The sequence below is a fragment of the Balaenoptera musculus genome, chromosome 18, assembly GCF_009873245.2.
Source record: "Balaenoptera musculus isolate JJ_BM4_2016_0621 chromosome 18, mBalMus1.pri.v3, whole genome shotgun sequence".
Lineage (NCBI taxonomy): Eukaryota > Metazoa > Chordata > Mammalia > Artiodactyla > Balaenopteridae > Balaenoptera > Balaenoptera musculus.
Window position 1 is genome coordinate 76291037 of NC_045802.1, and position 25737 is coordinate 76316773.

At 40.4% G+C, this 25737-nt stretch overlaps 1 protein-coding gene across 1 annotated transcript in view; it reads left to right on the forward strand.

Annotated features, from left to right (window-relative positions):
• MYO16 (myosin XVI) overlaps nt 1–25535 on the forward strand; it is a 543552-nt gene extending 518017 nt beyond the window's left edge. Inside the window, exons 34-35 of the mRNA XM_036831092.1 lie at nt 4114–4199; nt 24244–25535. Coding sequence (XP_036686987.1) covers nt 4114–4199; nt 24244–24471 — 314 coding nt within the window. The 3' untranslated portion in view covers nt 24472–25535. The remainder of the gene's footprint in view (nt 1–4113; nt 4200–24243) is intronic.
• The last annotated feature ends 202 nt before the right edge of the window (nt 25536–25737 follow it).

Sequence of the window (25737 nt, forward strand, 5' to 3'; positions counted from 1 at the left end):
ACTGCTGACTCTGCCATTTCCTAGCAGTGTTGCATTGTTCCTCTCTGCCTGCGTTCAGACCCAGGGCTGATGCACACTAACTCCATGACCCTGAGAAAATGACTTAACGTCTCCAATTCTCAGTTTTCTCAGCTTAAAAATGGGGACAATCAAAGGACCTGCCCTGTGGGATTGTTATGAGGATTTAGTATCAATACAATGATGCTAGCTAAAATTAGTGCTCAATAAATACTACCTATACACAGATATCATAAAAGGCTTGGATATTTTAGAGCTAGAAGATCCCTGAGGATTTATCCAATAAAAACAAGAATTATGTACATGACATAGATGAGGTATAAGGCAGTGAATTAATTCCTCCAAGACCACACAGGCTATAATACTAGAATCAATGCATTATGACTTGTTTACACATAGACCCAAATACCCACGTGTGTATAGTCAAACACGCAGGTCATTTTGATGGTCTACACTGGTGTTCAGACATTACGATTCAGAGCCTCTGGCATGAATGGAAGTTGTGGTATGAGGGTAGAGTTCAAGGGAAGGGAAGCACACTGTTGCTGCTGCAGAAAGAGTACATGGAAGGAGGGGTGTAGAACTGTGTTTGCTGGGAATTATTGCCCCAGAGTCTGGTCTGGGAGAGGGCTGTGCCCTGAGAAAACTAGAGCAGGTTTATAAGTATGCGTGAGCAATCGTCCTGTGATGGAGACCCCACTTCCAATGGAAGTCAGCAAATAAGGGGCTTCAGATGAACCTTGAATGTGCCCCCAGCACCAATCAGGGGTCTTCAACCCCGTGGGACAGCACAGTGGGATTCTCTACCCCAAGGCTTTGGGATTCTTCTGATGCCTTTGTGTAACAATGGCCCTTAGCTACATGAGGGACACATGTTCAAGAACTTACAGGTGAAATAATATAATTTCTGTAATTTTTTTAAAAGATAATGAGAAGTAGATGAAACAAGATTGAAATACTGAAAATCCTGAAGCTTGGTGATGGGTCCATGGAGTTTCACTCTATATTCTCTTTGCTTTTATATGTACATGAAATTTCTGTAATAAAGAGTCTTGAGATATTTGTTGTCTTGATAGATAAGATGGGTTAATTATTGTAGTTTTATGTGCACTTCTTTGAATACTTAATGAAAATAAACTTGTTTATTATTTAGTGGTCATTTATAGTCTCTCTAATTTTCTGTACAGAGTCTTTGCCCATATTTTAAAATATGAGAGTAGGTCCTTTATTTTGACTTGTAGGATGTTTTAAGAATAGTAGAGCCTTTTATTTGGTGTATTTAAATGTTCTATGTTGTTCTTTTTTAATTTGCATTTTACTTGTTTGATATTTTTAAAGTATATTTATTTTTAAGGTTCGAATAGAAGTATTGATACATTTTCTTTTCCTTCATGGCGTGTGTCTTTGGTGTCATTTTTAGATCATTTGCCTTTAAAAAGTACCCCTTCTAATATGGCAACAAAATAAAAGGTTTTGTTGGCCAAAAAAAGAAACCCTGCCTTTTCTAATCTCCTTTGCACCTTCAGTGCTTCCGGCTATTCCTTTGTTCCCCCGGATTCACACTCCCATGCCATATTTGCCATAACTGGGTTTTCTCACCTCCCTGCTATGACCTTCAGGGTCAGTGCCACCCCAGAGTCCTCTTCCCCTGTAGCCCCCTCACCTCCTGCATCACCAGGAGGAAATGACATTCCCAGACTTTCTCCAGTGCCCCTTTCTTCTCTGTCACCACCCAGCCTTCCATCCCCACCCCCGTCACTGACTCTATCTGTCCTGACCCTTCTTTAGTCGACAGGTAAGAGATGCCTTTGCACTCACCACTTAGGTACCCTGGTGCCACAGCCCTTCTCAGAAATCTACATTGCTACCCATTGCCTTCAAATATCGCCAGATTCTGTGACGTGTTAGGTGACGCCTTTAATTTCTGGACTACACCCTCCAGGTCCCCTACTTTGGCCATCTTACAGGCCACCCCCAGGATGTGGAGACATCTCGTGTTCCATGTTACAATGCTTCAGCTCTTCCATTCCCTTGGCCAGGCTGACCTTCCTCAACCTTGCTCACCTTTCAAAAGCCTCCCCATCCTGGAAGGTCCACAGCCTTTGGCATCTCCACCATCACTCTTCCTCTAATCCCTCAACCAGAGTGAATCCCTGCTTTCTCCAGATCCATCTCAACGCCACCTGTGCCCTGTGGAACCCTTAAGTCATTCTGTTGTGTATTCTGCTTAAGAGGCATTACCGTGAAGATTTGAGCTCCTCAGAGGCAGACCTTTTCTTGAGTCTTGGCGCATTTCCCAGTGCCTTATTCAGAGGGTGACCTAGATATTTCCTAACTTTATTTAGTTGACACTGTGTAAAGCAGTTCATGCTAATGCCTTGGCTCTGAGTTTGGATCCTCACTAAGCTCAGTTTCTGTTCTGATTCAGCGAGCAATCTTCTAATTGATCATTTAGTTTCTAAAAATGGATCACAGCCCTCTTCTCCTTCCCCAGGTTCCTAGTCTCTGTAAGACGTCCAGTGAACCGGATTCTCTAGCAGCAGATATTTGTCTTGCTTGTCAATGGGCCCTTCATCCCCCTCTCACATGAATCCCAAACTCTTAGCTTTGCCCTGCTACCTGGACATACATTTTATTGTGACTATCTGCTTATCTAGTTGCCTGGAATGCCAACCTGTGTGTGATCTTGGATTTCCACCCACCCTTCCTCTGTATTGATTCCGATCACTCTAACACTCACTGCTTGATTGGAACCTTCCCCACACCTGCTACCCGGGTCTCGATACAGTATTCCCCTGGGCAACTTTAGACATTGCTATTGCTTTTGACCAAGACCCAGTCCCCCCATGACCACCCATCCGTATATCTATCACTTCCCAGATACTGGCCCTCTCCTGCCCAGTCTCAATGAACTAACCCTTCCATGCCAAGGTATTTGTATATATATCAAGAAGATCAACTGGGAAGACTTCTTATGTGTTAACAGGATGTTGTGGACCTCTCTGCAGAACTAACTCTCTAACTGGAAAAATATGAGTGATTTTCTAATGATGTTTAAATCAGGAATCATGTACATGTTTAATCAGTTGTACCATACTGGTTAATTATGATTTCAGATGAGAGGAGCAATCACTTCAGAATCTAAAGTTGTCTAGGTTGAACTTTCATTGGATAGTTACTTTTTAATCCATTCATTTTTATCAGTAAGTCACCCGATTGATCCCTCTCTCACAGTGCTTCTCAGCCAGGGATGATTTTGCCTCCCAGGGGATATTTGGCAATGTCTGGGGACAGTTTTGGTTGCCACAGCTAAGGAGGTGTTGCTGATGAACACGGTGCAGTGCACAGGACAGACCCCAACAGAGAATTACACAGCCCAGAACGTCAGCCAGGCTGACGATGCAAAACCCTGCTTGGGTCACGAGAGATAATTACTATAACCTTTTGGAGCCTCGAAGGCACTTCTGTATCGTGGGAGATATCAGTTGCCTCAGACCCGCCACTGAGCCTATAGAGTTGGTTATGTATTGGTCTGTTGTGATCGGGCAGCTACCCCGACCTTTTCCGCATGGAATTTCACCCAATCTCCTCCTTCCCTTTGGGTGTAGAATGGACGATAGTCAATAGAATTCATCTGACACGTAGACTTGATGGTGTCTTATCTGTCTTCCATCTCAGCCACCCTGCTACCCCACAAATGGGAAACAAACTGAACCGCAGGGACCCATTTACCCTCCGTTGCCCACAGGCTTCTCTTTCCCCCATCAGTGTTTCATCGGACTATTTTCAGCCTCTAGAAAAGTTTTCCTTCTCCCCTCCAGTACTTCTTTGCCCACGTTTCTGCTATTATGGCGTATTTCTTCATTATCATTTCATCTTTTTTTGCCAGTACATTTCTTCTTTGATTAGATGGAACTCCAGCAATACCTGGTATTAACATGCTGCCTTGGGAAATTTATTTTTCAGTGAGTGTTTACTGACCTTCATTTCAATCCATGAAATGTCACCATTTTAGTTTGTTCAATAAGTACACGACTTACTTTATTTGGGGAAAGAACACACAACTTAACGGCTATTTTGTGTTGACCTCCATAGGTTTACCTGAAGACGATGGATTCTCCAGGTTGTCTGGGAGTGGGACCTCCTCCTTTCAGAGACATAGAGAGAGTCACACCACTCAGGTAATGACCCCTCAATGCTTACCTTTGCTATGATAACTGAAGTTAAATGCCTACAAGAGTTTCATGAAGGTGTGACCAAGAGTATTTGTTCTTATTGGACTAGGGAACACAGTTATTTTCAACTGTGCTGTAAGTTTCTTCACCTCAACATTCTCTTTCCCTTTGTATCAGCTGACTGCTCTCTATTTTCTGCTGGTTTCAAAAAAAGAAGAACATCCAAAACAAATAAAAATTAATAGATGGTTTCATATGAACTGTTATGACAATTTATGTAGTGGCATTTTAAAATCACTGTCAGGTGAAGGGTATATTGCATCTGCTGAATGGTATTAGTATTTCCTGCATTTGACCTCAGCTGAAATAGGAAGGCTGTAAGTGAGGACAACATGGAAATAAAATGCTTGAAGCCCCCTGTGGTTTCATGGCCATTATTTCTCAGTTACCACCTCAAATTCCATGTAATCCAAATTCATGTATAAACTATCATATGATCAGAACACTGCAAAATCAAAATGAGATTGCAGTTCACAAAACTGTTTTGATGTGCTTCAGTAATTTCACGTGTATGCATGATGTGTTTGGCCTCAAAAATTTTGCCAAAATAAAGAGGATTATCACTTTAAAATAAACTCTAGTGTTTGTAGAAAGAATAAAGGATTTATATCAATAGTTCAGTGTCCTTTTTATGTTGAACTTTAAAATATTGTTTTCAATAAGTATCTTCAAAAAATATGACTTTGCTTTGAAGGTGGTACACAACCAACAATGTATCAAAGATTTTATTATCAATATATTAAAGATTATTGCTTTAGCAGCAAGATTATTTTTTATGAAATTACAGCACAACTTTTGCTTTGTCAAATATCTACATTAAAATCGTTTAAAAACTCAGTCAATATTCAGATGTTTTCATGAAACCAACTATCCAGCCAAGGATCTGTTTTCATCTGAACATTTGACATTATATAGGCACGGTTATATTATCAGCTGAGATTTTCTAAATAACACTGATGAGCTAGTGGGAAAAATCAATAATTTAATCTTAAAAATAAATCTTACAGTAGACAATATGCTGAAATCACTTACGCTGATATATAGGCATTGAAATAGAAAAAAAATGCTGATTGCTTGAAATAATAGATTGTCCTAATCTCCCGTCTGTTCCTTAGAGATGCATTTACTTTACCTTGTAAGCATTACAGCTGCTTTATCTATGATAATTCACGGGGGAACCTGTTTGTAAAGAACATTGGCTTGATTTTTATTATAGGGTTGGCTCCTATACGTTAGAGCACAGTGATAGATACATCCTTCCCAGGGCTCCCACTACAGTGTGGTTCATAGAGAAAAGGGTTAATTTTGAGAGAAGGTGCATAAAATAGGCATCTCTGCAACTTTCCCTCTGATCTTTCATGGATTTGGCTAAGATGCAAAGAGGGATGGGAAAGATCACCGGGAGTAATTTTCCATTCCCAGTTTTCAATGAGGGCTTGTTTTCAAATGCAAACAATCTCCAGTTATCTCACAGTGCATTTTTTCAAGGAAATGGAAAACCAGGCTCATTTTCTTCCATGCCTGGTGTGGGCATTCTCCTGGCAGGACACATGTGTCAGTGTTGGGGACCTATAACAGTTATGTGGAACTATGCCTTGAATGGCCACACATCTCTCAGCATAAATGCTTCTTGTATGACATTTATAGAGGAAATATGGACACATGCAGGCATATTGCATTCTAGATTTTCTAGTAATGCTATTAAATAAGAATTCTATAAAATCAGCCCTGAACTGATTGGGCATGTAGCAATAAAATTAAATGTTGACTAAAAATTGAATTCCTATTTGAGGATGTCTATATTTTAATTAGCATCATCAGTGATTTTAATGAAATCCCTTTAAGGAAGATAAAATGTCTGGGTGTTACTGTAGATAAAGAAAACAAGAAATAGATTTAGTAATTTGCCAGAGGTCATAGGGAAAATGCAGTGTCCACAGTTTGAATGAATGTCAAGATCCTATGTCTTGTTTCTGAGAGTGAGCTTACCATGACATTAAAAGCAATGGAGGAGTCATCCAACTTTTACATAAAATTTAAAGAAGTTTTGGTCAAGGTGAAAATCTTAAGTAGCTGTAGTGGACATTTGTGGTTTGTGTTTTTAGCTGCTGGCCACATATTTAAGTTTCTGGCCTACCATCATGATAATATAAGGAGAGAGATTTCACCTTCCTCCCTTCCTTTGACAGCTGGATAAATGCATGTGAGATGGGCTCTGTCTATCCACCATGGGTTATGGGTTGAGAGACATATGATGGAAGGGACGAGGATAGATGTCGCCATGGGGGTGTCATCTGGCCACAGTGGCTCCCACCGGTGGCCAAAGATGTTAGCCTGTGTCTGTGACCGCCGGTCACCGCGTTCACCTTGGGTGCAGCCCACGTGCCAAACCTGTCCTTAACTTCACGTCCAATTATTTTGCTTTCCAATAAATCTTCTACCTGTTAGAGTTAGTTTCTGTTGCTTGCAAAGAAGAATTTTGACTGACACACTAATTTGATTTTATTATTATCTATAAAATTTACTTTATAGCAAAGGGGTTTTTTAAAATTTTATTTTTTATTCTCTATTTTTTTTAATTGAAGTATAGTCGATTTACAATGTTACGCTAATTTCTGCTGTACAGCAAAGTGACTCAGCTATACATATATATACATTCCTTTTTTATATTCTTTTCCATTATGATTTATCACAGGATATTGAATATAGTTTCCGGTGCTATACAGTAGGACCTTGTTGTTTATTCATTCTAAATGTAATAGTTTGCATCTACTAACCCCAAACTACCAGTCCATCCCTCTCCCTCCTCTCCTCCCCATTGGCCACGACAAGTCTGTTTTCTATGTCTGTGAGTCTGTTTCTGTTTTGTAGAGAGGTTCATTTGTGCCATAGTTTAGATTCCACATATAAGTGATATCATATGGTATTGTCTTTCCCTTTCTGACTTATTTCACTTAGTATGATCATCTCTAGTTGCATCCATGCTGCTGCAAATGGCATTATTTCGTTCTTTTTTATGGTTGAGTAGTATTCCATTGTATACATGTACCACATCTTCTTTATCCATTCATCTTTCAAGTTTTACATAGAGTGTGCATTATTCTTTTTTTTTTTTAAACGTATTGTGTAATGAAATGTTTTTATTTATTTTTATTTTTATTTATTTATTCACTTATGGCTGTGTTGGGTCTTCGTTTCTGTGCAAGGGCTTTCTCTAGTTGCGGCGAGCGGGGGCCACTCTTCATCGCGGTGCGCGGGCCTCTCACTGTTGCGGCCTCTCTTGTTGCGGAGCACAGGCTCCACACGTGCAGGCTCAGTAGTTGTGGCTCATGGACCTAGTTGCTCCGCGGCATGTGGGATCTTCCCAGACCAGGGCTCGACCCCATGTCCCCTGCATTGGCAGGCAGATTCTCAACCACTGCACCACCAGGGAAGCCCTGCATTATTCTTAATGTAGATGTAAACAATTTTCTAATAGGGATAGCACCTCCATAAATAGCTTCTTTTCTCAAGGTACAGAATATAGAAAATGTAGTTTATGTTCTGTTCCATCATATTTTTAAAATTAATTTGCAAAATGTAAGGACTTTATGTAAAAGTAGTAAAAATCAATTTTGCTTAAAATATTTGGAACTAGTAAAAGCTGAGACACTAGCCGGATCGAGTATGTGGCCGTGATCATTTATGCTCCTTATGTAGAAGGCTTGGTAGGTCCAGGCTGTGAACCAAGGCGAACTATTCATGTCCTTCTGCACCCCAGGGCACAAGTAAACCAGCAGTGACGGTGTAACATCGTGGAATCCCACATCCTAGTCCTGAAGGAGGGATTTGTGGCATTTCCCAGTTCTCGAAACTGGAATCGCAGAGGTTGAAGAAGCCACTTCATGTTGGTTTTTGAATTAGACAGTGTTTATAAAAATACCATGCCATTTATCTACTTGACATTTTGTAACATGTGAAATCATTTTTTTTAAGTTTATACCATTTGGCATGATGCAGTCCCTTAGAAGTAAGTCAGTGGGGAGAGACTCAGCACTGAATGAAATACTGAGAATACACCCACCAGCCTAGAGGGACTTCTTCGTGTTTGTGCTGAGACGGCAATGCTGACTCAGGGGGCCAGGTAACCTGATACACGGAGCCCACGGATTATAAATAGAGCAAAAGCCTGAGCAGAGCAGAAGAGGGCGGGCCTGAAGGCAAGCGGACAGCAGAGAGGATGGATGAAATAAAGTGCTCAGCGCTTGCCCTCGGCATAAAATTTGCTATTTACACATCTGTTTAGGGGTCCACACTTGACATTGAAGAATGAGATTATTTTTTATTTGAGCATAGTTAATTTGTATTTGCAGTCTCATTTTAACTTTACCAGATTTCACTGCCTGCCATTTTATTCCTCTCATCTATCTGTTCTGCCCAGTAATATTGTGTGGTTTACGATCTTCTATTTTCATTGTGGGCATTTATTGTATTTCTTGCCAAACTTTTTGTTGTATTCTTTGGCTTTTCAAAAGAGCACTAAAAGTTATTCTTAATATCTGTAATATTCAAATATTCAATGTAAGAAATCATTGATGGTTTCTGATAAAATAGTGGCAATCCCGTGCCTGAGAGCTTAATAAATATCTACTCCTTTCCGACACAGCCGCCAATGAAAGCCCTAACAGAATCAATATGCAGTTGATCCACATCAAGAAACAAATTGTTATGTGGTTTGTTTTACTGAACCATCAAAGGAACCTTTTTGTAATGTCACATATCAAAGAAATGAAGAGTTGCAGAGCGCTCAATAAACCCAATGCCTTCTTTCTATATTCATTTTATTTGTCACATGGACTGCTTAAACTATATTGTGGCATGGAAAAGAAACACTGTGTTAGATAAAATAAAATGTAGACACTTTTCCCTTAATGTTAAGGGGGTAATTCTAAAACACATGATGGGGAATAGAAACTAGATAACCATTTCCAAAGGAATTATGTGTATTTCACGTGTAAGCTACAAACCGAAGGAGATCTATCATAGAAAGCTCTTCACACCACTGAGGTTTCGGGAAATCAGTATGCACCACTCGTGACTTCCATATTATGGGCAAGCAATGAAGGCAGTAAATTAATTTTATGGTTAAGAGTTAAATGGCAGCGTTTTCAACAGGAAAGGGACATGTCCTGTATAGATATATAGAAACTTGGAAAATAACAAAAACAAATCCTGTATTTTGTATTTTTTCCTTCATAGAATTGTACCATATGTGTATCCTAAATGTATTCAAATGCAGAATGTTTTTCCAGTGAAGACATTGACTATTATCAATGAGGAAAAATCAATTTTAAGAAATATGAAAGGAACGAGAAAGCAGAATTGTGACTATGTGTTTTTTGTTTGTTTGTTTTGTTGAAGTATACTTGGTGACTATGTTTTTAAAAAGGAGAAAGGTCTTGTGATATCTCTGCAGGTCACCTTTCTCCTTTTTAAAAACATAGTCTCAGGACTTCCCTGGAGGTCCAGGAGTTAAGACTCCATGCTTCCCCTGCACGGGTTCGATCCCTGGTTGGGGAACTAAGATCCCACATGCGGCATGGCCAAAAAATAAAAATACAAACGCAGTCACAATTCTGATTTCTCGTTCCTTTCATATTTCTTAAAATACATTTTAGAAAGAAACAGGATAAGTAGGGCTGGGAGTGACAAGAGTGGTGTGGGAGAAGGTGGGGTAGGGCTGCAGTTTTAAATCCGATGGACAACAAAAGCCTCGCTGAGCAAAGACACAGTAAGAAAGTCAGGGAGTCAGCCAGGCTTGAGGTCAGGGTGGGGAAGGAGCAAAGACCCTGGACAGGAGCCGGCCTGGATCGCAAGATGGCCAGCGCGGCTGGAATGGAGTAACTCCATTCTGCAGTACGACTAGATGTTTCCCTGAAGAGCAGTAGAAATTACCATTAGCTATAAGTGTTAATTCTAGAAAAAGGGAACTTTTAAGTTACAAACGACAGCAAGAGGCTAAATGTTAAATCCCAGTTATGACTGAATTGCATTGTCTTTCTTCAAAACCGTTAACCAGGTTTGCCTTTTCTGTAAGTGGAAAATATAAGACAAATAGCTCTGTTCCTGCTCCAGATACAGAGAACTGGAAGATTGATACCTGGGAACCTGGGCCCCAGAGTTTCTGACTTATTAAGTGTACTGCTCTGTACATTAATGGGGCCTGACAACTTTGAAAGAAAAATTTAGGCTAAAGGAACAGAAAGTTTTCCATGGTGCTGAAACGTAATCTAGCCAACCTTGGTGAAGGAATTTATTTTATGACCTTAGTAGACCTCCAAGACCTGATTTTTCTCTGATTTCTATGATTACACTATTATTTGAAACTGTCATTTCTGACGGAGTCAGAAATAGGTTCTAAAACAGATGAACTATGATATTGGGAAGAAGTGTCATGAAGTCAATGACATAAAAAGCCTAGATTTTGAAGCCCAAGTGGATTTAAATTAATTGTATACACTTGCAGGTGATTTTTAATATCTATTTTGGGAAAGGAGTCTTGATTAAAAAGATCTGCTCTTGTATGTTGCCTACTTTGGCAGAATCTTGTCTATTTTCCTTTCCAATGCTTCCTGACATCTCGTTTCCTTTCTCTATTTTCTCTAGCATTTGTACCCGCATGATTTGCAACGACTATGTCTTAAAGACACAGTCATTGGCCCCTAGGCACCACCCCTGGCAGACACAGTGCCCACCAAATCCATTTCTTTGGAAGCGCCTAGCTAGACTACGTTTCCCAGCATGCTTGTGGTTGGGAGTGGTCATGTGACTGAGATACAGCCAATGGAGCAGGAGCCGTACTGATGTGAGCTCCCTCCAGCCTTGGCCCATGCAAACCTCCCTTGGACTGTGAGTGCTTTATGCCCTTTCCCATCCAAAAGCTGGATACACAATCCTCCAAGACCCTGGAAGATGCAGAGTACATTTGTGACAACGTGGAGGCCATCCATCCACTGATCAGAAACACCCGTTTTAGCCTTAACATGAACAAGACTAAAATGGGTGGATTTTGTGTCAATCCACTTGTATTTGTGGTTTGTCTGTTACAGCATCTTGGGTAACATAAACTGGTACCCTTTCTCACTTATTTGGCCTAATGTTTTATGTGTTGCTACTGAGCATTATTTATAGTCCTTAATTCACTAAGCTTAGCCTCCATTATTATTTAGCAATCTTTATTCTTTAAGGTAGTAAAAATCATGCCTGTTCATGTCTTCTGATGATAGGATTATTGTTGCTTATCAGACATTTTAATACAAAATAATGATCACTGGTGCTCCCACCGAGTCATAAATATGTAAAACCAAAGCTTGTAATTCTTAACAACTGGTCGCACAGAAATCCCTCCAAATCAATAGACTTTATTTTACTCAGGGACAAAGTCAGACCCCTATAATAAACTGGGCATCCTGGAGAAATGGTCTAATACTCTTAGGACCTATTTGTGCATTTAATGATGAGAAGGAATTGCCTCTCTCATCTCTCATTCTCAAGCGGGTGACCCTAACTGGTAACTAAACTTTGGAGGGAGACTCAAGGTTGAGGACAGAGAAGATGTTTCCCCCATGCAGTGAGTTCCACGGTCAATGGAGTTGCTAAACTATGCCCCTTTCTTAAATATAGTTGATTTTTAAAGTCTATTTGGATTGGGCTAATAGTTTTATTAGCATTCAGTTTCACGAAGTGGTTTTCCTCATTCTTATTTAATTATATTTAATACCATAACACACAGATTGTGATTGTTTCCGGAAATAAGTATTTTGAGAAATGAATAAGTTAACAGGTAAACTGTGCCCTACAAAGCAATGCAAGTGAAGATACTGGCTATTTGGACAGTGGGGGTCTGTATCCTTGGACTTGGACCCTCCATCCTCTGGAGGCTGTGGAGTGCTTATCTGCCGTGGTTGTGACCCTTGCTTTCCTCACTTTCACACCTATATCTTATCTCCTTTCTGACTTATTCACATCTGCATTACTAGTTCAAAGCTAACTCTCAAGTTGTACACCACATGGCACAGTGTTTTCTCCCTCTTGTGTTTTTCGGTCATTGTCAATGTAGATGTGAACAAAAGTGTGGACACCATTCCTTATCCCACTCGACCCAAGTTGCCTTTCTTCTTTGTGTGTCCGACTCATCCTTTTAGTCCGAAACAAATCCCACAGCCCAACAGGAATCTCTTGGCTGTATTGGCCTTGAAATGAGTCATGTCTCCTCTGTATTCCAACAACAGTCATTGCGTCTGTAATTTATTAGTCAGTTAATGCTGTGCTTCCTCATGAAGTTTTTGCACTGACGTCCTGTTTAAGCATGTTTATTCATCTAACTCTTTATGTTTTTATGTCCTGTTGCTCATACTCAAATGAAAGCCTCTTGAGGGAGCAGGTCATACTGCACGATTCTAAGTCCCGTAGACCCCATCACAGCACTTTCTGTCTCATAATCATTGAAAGCACATGTGCTCATTGATTAGCAGACAAGAAAAACTTCTTGGAAGTCAATGTGATTAAGAAGGTCGACTAAACTCAAGGTACTTGGATTTGAATCCAGACTCTACCACTGACTAGCCAAGTGAGTTTGGGCTTTAAAGATGAATTTCAGCATCCATGAAAAGAGGCTAATAATCCTTAACCTGCTTATTTCACATGGTTATAAGATTTTATTAGAATAACCTGTGAAAATGCTTTAAGAATATGAAACAAGATCATGAAGATGATGCTTGAAATGGGCTCTGGAAACCTCAAAGCTTTCTGTATCTGGGCGTACAAACTGGGACTGTTACAGAGAAGATAAATAGAATTACAGAGTGTGTTCTGGGTACATCTGATTGAATTGACATATAGAATCTATGTGAGGGTGAGTGATGATGAAGCTGGAATAATTAGTGTGGTCAGAAAATACAGGGTTTTCTGTAACATGCTAAGATGTGTGGACTTGACTCTTTAGGCTAGGGCAAGGCGGCGGCATTGAAGATTTTTGAAGAAGCAAATTTTATAAACAGACTTATTCTTTAGAGAGAGAAAATCTAGTAGATTATTTGTCCTTAATAATACCTCCTGCTATTTGCGGTGAGCCTGCCATATAATCCCAAGAAAACTATATTTAAAGGAATTGTAGTACTCTTACTTTCCATGTTTCCGTTATAGTAGATTTATGTTTTTCCATGTATTCTCTGTATTTGAACCCATTACTGTAATATGTCATTACTATAAATGTACTCTAAATATATGTTATTAGTTTTTGCTACAATCTTCTAGTCACTAATACTGGTGCTGCCATGTTTTTAAGTGAATTGAGGTAAGAGCCCAGAACTCATACAAAAATCCATGTCGTGAAATGTCACGAATTAACTGTCGTGTGATGCACAATCATGAATTTCTATTTTATAACTTTCCATCAGTAGGAAGAAACATGCATCCACTCATCAGAGTCCATTTTTATTCTTAGCTATGGACTTAAAATCAGCTGCAAAATGCAAATAAATGTCCACTTAAATTATATTAAATGTGTTCCAATATAATATTACTTATTATAAAAATAAAGGACAGTGATTAATTTTTTTTAAAGAAGTCAACTTGCACAGATAAGGTAAAAAAATTAAAATCCTCTCTTCCTTCCCTCACTGTCTGTTGTCCAGATATACTCTTGTTTCCAATAGAACCTGTTCCTTTTAAGGGATATTTTCCCTTTTTTAACCCGTAGACGAAAAAGGAGACAAAATAGCAAGAAAGAATGTAATTGGATTGCTGTCTAAATGACTATTTCTGAATTAAGAGGGATCAGCTCTCTTCTGCCTAAACCAGAAATGCTGTTTTGCTTTCAGATCATTTTCTTGATTTTTTTTCCTAAAGTATGGAGATACACAACCCTCTAATCAGAGACTTTTTGAATCAAATTTCATTTTAAGCCATGTCATTGGGATCTATTTAGGTAAACTTTGGTTTTACAAACTGATTTTCAAATTTCATTTTTTAATGCTTTTCCTCCAACATGTTGTTAGCATGAGTGGAAATGGAATTTGCATTTGAAACACTGATATTCACTATTCAGTCAGCCAAGAGGCTGTCTTCTTTTAATTTCCATAAATGTCAGTAAATGCCTCTTTTCACCTTTGGGTGAATAGTCAATAGAAAAATCAATGCTGTGACAAATGAACAGCAACATGATTTTACATATGAATTATTTAACAAAGACTATTTTTATCCTAGACGGGAAAGACTTAAGGTAAAAATCAGCAGCAAATTATTAATTTATATTTATTAATATTATTCATAGAAATGCATAGCCACAGGAAGTGAGGAAAATTTGTATCTCATTTTTTAATTAGTTCATGTCATAGGACTCTGTTAATGACACAATAGAAAACCATTAAAAATTAGCAAGTAGATATATATGTAATAAACCTCATTAAGCCTTTACGTAATGTTGTGCTTCTTTCTGGGTTGTGAGAGATTTTGTGGTTTTTAACCCCTGAAGGTAAGTGCACAGATTATAAAAGTCCCACTTAGGGATGTAGAACTTGCAAGAGGTCACTTAGTCAAATTCTATCTTCACGTCTAATTGCTGTCTCCTAGACATTAGAAGACACAAAACAGTTTACAAATCTGGAGTTGGGGGGTGGTGAAGAGGATGGAGTCTAGATTCATGACTTTTAAATACCAAATCAACAAGATTTTTCTCAATAACAGGGAAAAAAAAAAACATTATTTTTAACCCCATCCTGAGTTGCCCAGGTCGTAATCACCAGTGTCTTAAGTAACACTATTTTCTAAGGATTAATTTCAATTAAGGAATCTTCTAGTTAAAAATCTGCTGAAAGGAAGGGATTTCGTTCCAGGATGAGGATCCTAGCCCATAGGGAAATGACTTCAGACTGTGATCATCTATGTGTCTGTTCACATGTTCTGGGAGCTTGGCACGGGCTGATCAGAGGCATGGCTGTTTACTGAACATGGATGGCTTAGCTCCTCCCTTGCTCCATCCTTCCATAAGGGCAGAATGGAGAAAGTGGAGCTATATATGCAAGCCAGGCCACATTTTAGGGGGTCTAAACTGACAGGAGGGTGTCAATTTAAAATGCTGACCACCCCTTAAGTGCAGCCTACCTGCAGTGACTCAGGTGTTGCTTTCCAGTGGTGCTGGAGGAGTCACATTATCCCAGCTCCCAGTAAATACTTAATCCAAGTGGACCCTAAGCTCTGAAGTTTCCAGATCTCTTCCAGGTGTCAAATTTTCAAATAAAAATCACAGAATAATTTCCAAGTGTATTATTAGATCCTCCACCAAACAATTTGTTTTCAAAGACATTTAAGCTGACAGATAGTGCGTGCCCTTTTCTAGAAGCCTGAGTTTTGCACCTGTTATAGAATAGTACCATTTTTCCCCATGACATCCAAAAATAATAATTCTGGGCACAAGATGTCTTAGTCCATTCTGGCTGCTGTAACAAAATGCCACAGACTGGGTGGCTTATAAACAACAGAATTCTATTTCTCACAGTTCTGGGGACTGGAAGTCTGAGATCAGGGTGCCAGAGTGGTTGGGTGAAGTCTGTTTTTCAGGTCACAGACTTCTGGCTGTGTCCTTACAGGGCAGAAGGGGTGAGGGAGCTCTGTGAGGTCTCTTTTATAAGAGCACTAATCCCATTCATGAGGGCTCCACCCTCATGGCCCAATCACCTCCCAAAAGCCTTATTCCAAATACCATCACTTTGGGTGTAGGACCCCAACATGTGAATCTGGGGGACACACATTCAGACGGTAGAATAGGATAAGCCTATTTGATTGCTCGAGGCATTGCATCGTTTGGCCACCCTGAAGTCTAGGGTGACTGTCCCACGCTCTTCAATGACCCCTCTCACCAACCATTCAAACCCATGTAGGCAGGTCTGAATTCAGAGTAACTAATGAGTCCGGGACGCCTCACACCCTGTGTGATTTCAGAGCAGCAGAGCATTTTTAGTATGTTCCCAGGGCTTTACAGTGTTTGAAAGGGTCTTATCTGAATCTGTGAGATGTGAATTACATCTCAAGTCTGAGAATTCATCCACAGTCCGTCTGGCATTGCTCAAAGGCACTCTCTTCCTTTCCCTTCCCAGAAATTGATGGAGGTGTGGTGCTCAATTGCCCCCCAAGTTTACAAAAAAGTGAAACCACAAGTCTAATACACCGTGATGACATTTGTCCCTTTTCTCAAACATGCATCTTGGCATTCATACACTGACTCCATCCAGACCCTCTACGTAAGTGCATTGGATGCATTGTGCTGGGCAGAGATTAATTTACTAATTTACCAGTTTTAGACTCTAAAGGACACCCATAGTCTCGTCAAGCAGTGACTAATTTTACTCACAGGGAACTCTACCCACTTAGATCAGCATTTTCCTCCCACTTGCATATTATAATATATATGACCCTTTTTAAATAATAAAAAGTCATCCTTGACTCTTAACATTTCTTAAATTATTTCATTATAATGTTAATTAAGTGTATACACATATCGTTACGTAAAATATCTTTATCCTTTTAGCTTTTACTACAGCTATAAAATCAAAGCCAATTTACAAATTGAGTGAAACAAAAACCTACAAAAGCAAGAAAACATTAAAATTCACAACATTTATGTTAGGTATGATTTTCTTTAGCTGAAATTACTGTTGAAAATATGAATCTGGTACTGACTCAAATCCATGAACTTTGGTACAGATCTGCCATCTTGTGCCTTTGGTTGGTCCCAGTCTATCACTTCTTTTTGAACTGCTAGGCAACCTACCCTACGATGTCAAATCACTTAGCTTTTTATTGGAGGAAAGTGCCTTATTTGAATATCAAATCCATCTACCTTTTTCTCATTAACCTGAAACAAGATAAACAATATTACCTGTGTCAATCTGCTTGTAAATATAAACCGAAGTCAGAAAATTAAATCTCACTGAGCGCTAGCTTAAAAAGTAGGTATTCAAGTGATCCGAAGCACATACAAATAAAAAAGCAAAAAATTTGAGGCTGTCCCAAGAACTTGAGGACCCCTGAAAATACATATACAAATTCCAGTTTCCAAAACATTTAACTGTTGTTTAAACTACTCACTACTGCCCTTTATATCTTACTCTAAAATTCAAAAAACTTGTAGACCTTCTTCTTGCATAACTTTCTTTAGTTGTAAATCATATATAAATCCTAGTTATGTTATAAGTCTAGCGTGTTGCTCAGTATTTTGAAATCTTCTTGTTACTAAGGAAGGAAAAGACTATTGTATATTTTTATAGGGCCACAAATTGTGAGAAGTACTTTCCTTTAACATTATCTGATTGAGTCATCAGGATAATCATAATTCAGAATGTTTAGGGATTTTCTCAAGTCAAAGAGCTAACCATGACACAATCATGATTGCCCGCGTTTATAGAGCACTCATTACATTTTTAGGGCACTCTTAAGTAGCCCAGATCTGTCCTTTTGAGGTAGATGATTACCGTGCACCCGCTTTACAGGTGAGGAAGCTGATGGGCTTGCTTAAGGTTACACAGCCATCAGGTGCCAGCTTCAGGATTCCACTCCAGTCACCCTGGCTGGAGAGTCCTGGTTTGTCAACCATCCCATCCCTGTTCACACCAGAATCAAAGTCCCCGTGGGTTTGTGATTCCCTGTTAGAGAATGAAGTTCAGTGTCATTACTGGTGCTTGTCTACATCAAGCCCCGTGGAAGTGCCTTCTTTCCCCCTTTCTACCAGGTGCCCATTTCATTTTTCAAAATTCAGATCAAAGTTACCACCTCTGTGAAGTCTCTCCAGACCTTCCTCCATAGAGCCCCCTTCCCCAGGTAAACAGTGAAAAAATTTTTTAAAAAACCTCCCTCTCGTTGACCTACTCCATCTCCATGCCCCGTGCAGCATGTTAAGGCACTGACGTCATTGGCATGTCTAAAAATTCCTTTAAAAGCAGGGCTTTAGTCATTTTCATGGCACACAAAGGTGGTACCACGTAGAACCCAGAGGTTCCTAGGTGTGGAACACTTCTTACTTTCCCAGCTACAGCTCTTGCCTTCTGGTTCTGAAAGAGAATGTTTTCATGTACAAACACTAGTCTATAAACATGCCAGAAAATAAAATAAGTAAGGAAGTAACTATCTGAAGTGGTGGCATGGGCTGTAGATATAGCTTTTAAAGCAATGGGGAGCAGGATTTAAGTTAAAAGACACCAATATGACATCCTTTAATCTCCAAACAAATCAGGATCAATGAGACCTGGGTGAAGCCAGCTGGCTCCAGGCCCACACTGCCAGCGGCATCCTTAAGCCCCAGAGTCGCTTCTCTTTATGAAAAGAAATGGTTCCCTTTCGATACCAAAGCTATTTTGTGTTACAAAATCATTATTGCCTTTTTAATGATAATATTTAATTTGTTGTGAAATAACAAATAATGGTAAGGGACGCTGTAATGGTTTTTGTTACTACAGATAGGACATGAAATTTAAAGAATGACAAAACACTGATTTAGATGTTTTTACCGTGCTAGATAATATTGCAGATACTTTTTATTCCTCATCTATTTCTTGACCACAATTTAAATAACATTCATAGCTGTATTTGGTTGCTATTCTGAAATAGTAAAGCTCTTTCACTGCCTGTGACAAATATGACTCTTGTGCCTCATAACCTGATACATTTAATAAATCTAAATAAAGCAGATTAACCATCATTAGTCAGGGCATCCTGTCCTCATCTTCTCATCCGTTTATTGTCTCACAGATCATTATTTTAAACTACCCTTCGAACTTCATTGTGTTGAAAGTAGTGACCTATCAAATATCCTTACCCAGAATTTTAACCTTCATTTAAGGCATAACCTGTGAAGATTCCTTGTGTTTTTTTTAAATGGAGATCAATACTGTTAATATTTTAGCATCTCATTTATGCCATTCCAGCAGCTACCTTTCTATACCTATTAGATTTTACTCAATAGCTATTAATCTCTGTAATACAAAGTTTCATGGGATCTCTCAAAAGGAGAGTGTATTCTGAGCATTAGTTTGATTATTGCAAACATCAGTCAAATTTTTGCTTCTCAAGGAAGCATGGAGAGCTCTTGGTGGTTGATTCAAAGATGGTGTTCTTCTGTACCCACTACATTACTCAAGACATCGATACCCTCATTAAGAAAGTGCTTTCTAATGCTTTGTGTGTATAAGTTTCACCTTTTATAATGTGCTTGGGAATTCAGATATTTTTAGTAAACGTTGAGAAGCTTTGAAAGGATAGAGAGCATTTTTTTTTTTTTCCAGTGAAGCAGTGACTCAGGGGATTTGGGACATTTTATGTCAAAATCCCTCCCCACAAGCCTAATTCAGATCAGCAGCTGCTGAAAGTCACTCTCAGTAGATTGGGCTGCTTCTGTGGAGTGACTCCACCTCTAAATCTTTCCTGTTAACGAAGGTCTTAGCAGAGCGTCACACCTAGTGTATATTTTTGGTCATTATGAAAAGCTGCTGAAAAGAGTTTAGGATTGAGAATAACTATAGAATAGGTGCATTTTGTGCTTGATAAGAGGACAGAGTGTGTGGTCACAACAGCATGAAAATAAATACAGCACATGCCAGCCGGCTGCAGAAGAACAGCACCAACTGCGGGGTGGAGATTTGGATTCTGTTTTTATGCTTTACTCTGTTTTATTAGGAATTGGCCTCCATTTATAGATACAGACATAGATATAGATATAGATATTTGCATCTTTCTTTTAGATTAATTGAAATTTATTATTTCATAATAATTTATTAATTACACATTCTATCATTATTCATTTTGTACGTTCCTAGAGAATAAAGCATGAATCCTTGATTTATTTCATCTTAAATTGTATTACTTCTGTCATTTTCCTAATGCTGCTAGAACCTCAGAACCTCTAAACTCCACGTAACCCCTCCTGACTTTTGCAGTTATTGTTGGCGCATTGTTCTACATATGACTTTAAAGTCTATAAGACATTTTCCAAACGCATAACTTGTATTTACCCATGGATTTAATTCCAGTGTCCTTAATCCTCTCTTAAATTTCCATTTTTTTTTCATCTAGGATCATTTTCTTTACCTTAAAAAAAATAGTCAAGACCTGTGATAGCAAACTTCCTTGTTCTTGTTTGTCCAAAAACATTTTATTTCACTTTCATTTTTTAATTTTTTTAATAGTAATCTTTTATTTATTTATTTATTTTTATATATATTTTTATTTTTGGCCGTGTCAGGTCTTCGTTTCTGTGCGAGGGCTTTCTCTAGTTGTGGCAAGTGGGGGCCACTCTTCATTGCGGTGCGCGGGCCTCTCACTATCGCGGCCTCTCTTGTTGCGGAGCACAGGCTCCAGACGCGCAGGCTCAGCAGTTGTGGCTCACGGGCCTAGTTGCTCCACAGCATGTGGGATCTTCCCAGACCAGGGCTCGAACCCGTGTCCCCTGAATTAGCAGGCAGATTCTCAACCACTGCGCCACCAGGGAAGCCCTCACTTTCATTTTTGAGGGATATTTTTTTTTGGAGTCTAGAATCCTAGGTTGAATTACTTTCTTTCAGTACTTTAACTTGGGATTCATTGTTTGCTGGCTTCCAGTATTTCTGTTTAGAAGTCAGCTTTCATTCTCATTGTTGCTCCCTTGAAGGTATTGTGTTTTTTCTTGTAGATTTTGAAAACATTTTTCTTTGTCATTGACCTTTGGCATTTTTAATATGATCTGCCTTCTTTTCTTATTGTTGGTGGTGGAGTGTATTTATCGTGGTTTACCAAACTTCTTAATATGTATGTGGGTGCCATTCACAAGTTTTGGAAACTTATCTCTGAATATTGCTTTGCCGCTTTCTTTATATCTCTTCTATCAATACTTCTGCTACTCCTTTACTGTTTATGTCTACTCTGCTATATCTTTTATTGGTCCATCTTTTTCTCTGTTCTTTTAAACATTTAATCACAGGTATTTTAAAGTCTTTATCTGCTAACTCTAAACCTGGATCATCTGTGAATCTGTTTTATCTTTTGATTTGGGGTAGATTTCCTTGTCTCTTCCCATGTATAGTAATTTCTAATTGCATGCTAAGCATTGTGTGTAAACAAACTATAGACACTACTGACGATGTTTTCTACCTGAGGCGATTCCACCATCCTGTGTTAGGAAGCAAAGGTAAGAGGTGGTCACCTCAATCCAATCAAATATTCCACAGTGATGGAAAACCAGCCTCCCTCTGGTTCCTCCCTCATCCTCAGGCTGCACTGAGAACCTGACAGGTGTTTGTTCATCAGCACTGAAACATTACAGTAGCTCCAGCTCTGCCCTTCAGAGCCCCTGGCCCCATTCAGCTGTGCACCCCACTCAGTTTCAAAATCTGCAAGTCTTGAAGATGAGACTAGTCACGCGCTTGAGGCTGTCATCTCCCCTGTCATACTTTTGCTTCCGAAGCACCTCTATCACTATAGGAGATTTTACTCTGCTTTTTTATAAGCTCTTGAATCAAGGCACCACTCGCTCATATAGTTGAAGAACTCAACAAATGTCCTTTGGGGAAAATGACCATGCATTTGAGGGTCCTCAAGTTTTCAAATTGTGTCTCTTGTTCCCATGCAACTGCAAAATATGGTATGGATTTTCTTTCTTTTAGAAAGGGCTCTCTAGACCTACAGAAGAATTCAGAATTAGCAAATGTCCCCAGGAGAAAAAAATAGTAGCTGTTAATTATTTGATTTTCTATTCACTCAGAAAGATTCTTCCCATCCAGAATTTTAGTTTCTCTAGTTCAAAGTTTTGCCAGAGCTTTCTGGTGTTTCAAAATTATGATTTTTGGTAATGTATCCCATTTTTGCACTTTTGCAATGGGAGCAGTAACCTGTCATGACCTAAACATCCTAGGCAGAAGTAGAAGTTCCTTGTTTTGTTTCTAAATAGATCAGTATTAAGTTGTGTTACTTCAGAAAGATGGTATCTCAAGGAAGTGTTGGGAAAATAATCTACTGAGATGATCAATTAAATATCCTCTCATAAGAATAAGTCCAAGGACTGTATTTTTCAGAGATGGCTATTATATGCTGAGTGTGCCAAGGAACATGTATACACATATTCAATATCCAATGAGGAAACGAGACTGAAGCTAAATGTAATCAACACAGCATCCACTAGTGGAGAAAATAGAGGAACTAAGATACGTTAGTGAAAGAAACACACAGATTTCACTCAAATCCCAATGAGAAAAAGAAGTAAAGAGGAAGATGATATAGGGACGCTGGTCTTTGGCGTATATCAGGTCCTGGACACCAGCTATTGGGCAAATGACAAGCACAGTGGGGCAATAGGAAGACAGACTCTGGAACCAGACCGCCTGGTTCCACCATTTTCCATGTGACTTTGGGCAAATGACTTAGCCTCTCTGTGCCTCAATTTCCTCATCCGCCAAATGCTAGCACTGCTTTGTAGAGCTCTTGGGAGCGTTGCATGAGTTAATATTTGTAAGGGGCTTAGAAAAGTACTGATGCATCTTTACCATTCTGAAGTGTTTACTAAATAACTAATTTTATGCACACCCTCCACCCGGCTCTCTTGGCTCACTTCCCTGACAGTAGAGGCAATCTGGCTTCCACAAGAGTCTCCCAGCAGGAGAATTCTGACTTCCAGGTCATTCTGGTGCAGTCCTGGAGACTAGAGAGAAACCCCCTTTTAAGGGGGGTATACTGCTTTAGCCACTCACTTTCTATCAGTGCCTGGAGGTTGCTTTGGGGATTGGACGGTCACAGGCCTGTTTTGCACACTGGTTGTCTAAGCTTCAATTGGGAGAAATTCCTTTTGCTAATAACCAGCCCAGAAATCTAGTTATGTACTTCAGGTATGGGTTTGACCTCCCAGCTTCTGTGTTTTAACATCGGTTCTTGACATTCAGCCCATTTCTGTGATTCTAGGCTTTAAAATCTTCTTCCTCAGGTAAACAAGAGGCTTGGGTGTCCAGGTGAAGGTGTTGGCTTTAGAATTGTATGGAACATGGATGGCCTTGTTGTTTTCAAGTGACTATCCTCACATAAGCCAACCACCATGCCCTGCTTTGTTTTATTCTCATTTATCTTGATGGAAAGGATGGAAGTGATGTGGGAACAAAGTAGTAGGTGCCTTGAGCCCATCTCGTTCCCTCTGAATTCTCCCCAGTAGTCCCATTCTGATGTCCAGAATCTCATTTTGTTAAACCAGCATACTCACTACAGAAATGACGGAAAATTTGGTTTCTGCAGCGTGCAGCTGCTCCAGATGACTGGCCGCTGGCAGAGGGCAGAGCCCACAGCATATAGCCTGCCTGTCCCCACATGCCCTAGCTGTCCCTGGGGGCAAGCTCTGCCTCTCTTCAGCGACCCCAAGGAAGCCAGACCGAGCAGTTGATACACTTGCACGCGGTGATGCCCTCCTGCAAAGACCCCTGAAGTTCCCATGTCTGTGGATTCCTGGGGCTAATGCGTGATGGTCAGAGTTGGGGTCACATGACCTTAAAAGTTGTTGACTAGTAACTGTGTGTAGACAGAGGGGTGGATCCTGGAGTGGGATGCAGCTGAAGAAATCCAGAAACATCTGTTATAGACAGAATTACAATCGTGATACATTCAATGAAGAAACAGTCCAAGAGGTCGTAAGAATGTATATAGCAAGAGAGGGCAAAGGGCAAACAGACATGTGATTCTTTCCTGTATCACTGGAGGTACATCACCTGTTCCCCAGGGTACTTACCCTAACTGATTTCCAAGTTCCGTTCATCCTCCTAATTCGGCAGCTCACAGCCGACCTGCATTGGATACCGTTTCCCAGGGCAGCAGAGACAGGAGGTTCTAGAGGGGATGTCCAAGGTCTCTTTCCACCCTGTCAGAGCCTTGGCATCCAGGTGGTGCTCTTATACTTCTCATGCATTCACAGTATCTGATGATCCTCTTTTTCCCCCCTGCTTCCCTCCCCCAGGTAATCCATCAGCTGAGGCTGTCCGAGAATGAGAGCGTGGCCCTTCGGGAGCTCCTGGACTGGAGGCGGAAACTCTGCGAGGAGAGAGGACACTGGCCACAGATCCTGCACCATGCGGAGCCCAGGGCACCTCCGCCACCTCCGTGCAAGAAGCCCACGCTCCTGAAGAAGCCCGAGGGGGCCTCCTGCAGCAGGCCGCCCCCCAAGTTCTGGGACACTACCCTGTGATGGGCCCCGACTGCAGACTCGCTGCCTGGGGATGCCAGGTTCACAGACAGAGGCTGCCCCTGGTACCCGCTGGGGGCTCTGTCCGCATCTACAAGAAAAGCACAGGACAGCCCAGTTAAATACACGAGATTCCCTGGGTGTGTGAGTGTGCGTGTCTCTGTGTGCGTGTCTGTGTGGTCTCACCCGTTCTGCGGGGATGCACTCTGATCTTCAGGCTCTGTGGTCCTAGGGCCGTGCTACCCCGAGGTAGCGAGAGAAAGGCCGGACAAAGCACGGATGAGCAGGGAGAGGACGACGGAGGAGGGGGACGCCTACACCGCAGAGTGGTTTCTATAGGGTCCGACCACTTGCTTCTTGCCCTCCAGTCATTTTACTCTCATACACTCTCCAGGACCTAAGTTTTATTTCTTTGTAGGTGTTTGCGTTTTATTGGAATTACAATCCTGTTAATGACTTACATGTTTGTTATTGTATTTTATAATTTTATGCAATGGGTGGTGCTCCCTTTCTTCAAAATACAGACTTTAAAAAATCATTTCCAGAACTCTTCTTTTCCTACATACCTTTTTTTTTAATGTACACTACCGAAAAATCCAGAGGCTGTGTTGTTGTTTTAGCTTCACTGTTCCAAGCTCTGCAAACGTACAGCTGGAGTCCGATGTCTTGTGTTTCATTCACTGATCAGGAGACGGTTCCTTCCTGTGCCCTGTGGTTCCAGGCACACGGGCTGTGAGCTCTTTATTGAAATCTCATCCCCTGACTTCAGTAGAGGCTACAGGAAATGAGGCGGCACCCCCTTAAATGCATATGGCTTCAGATTCATGGGGAGCTGGGCGTGTGCAGGGGGCATATCCATTCAAAGGTCTACGCGGTACCGATAAGCATGCTGAGATTTGCCGGTCCGAGCCGTGGTGCTGCCCCACAAGACACTTGTCCTCTCTGAGCTCCACTGCATGTCTCACCCGCTCCATGTCCTCAGCCCTCCTGTGATGCGCCCGCCTTGCTTATCCATGCACTTCTGTTGGCCTCAGACCGTGGTGTCTTGCTCCTCGGAACTTTGTTTTCATACCAGCCTTTGCAAAGTTACTGTGCCAATAAAAGGGTACAACTCTGTTCTTCTGTGGTGTTATTTATGTGCCACTGTTGTTTTCCACAAACGCTTCCGTTTCTGGATCAGATCAGTAGCGGCAAGGAGACCTCTGTTCGTGTGTTCTTCTCACAGCATATTGCAAACTTTAGGATCTTTGGTTTGTTTTAAAAGAAAGA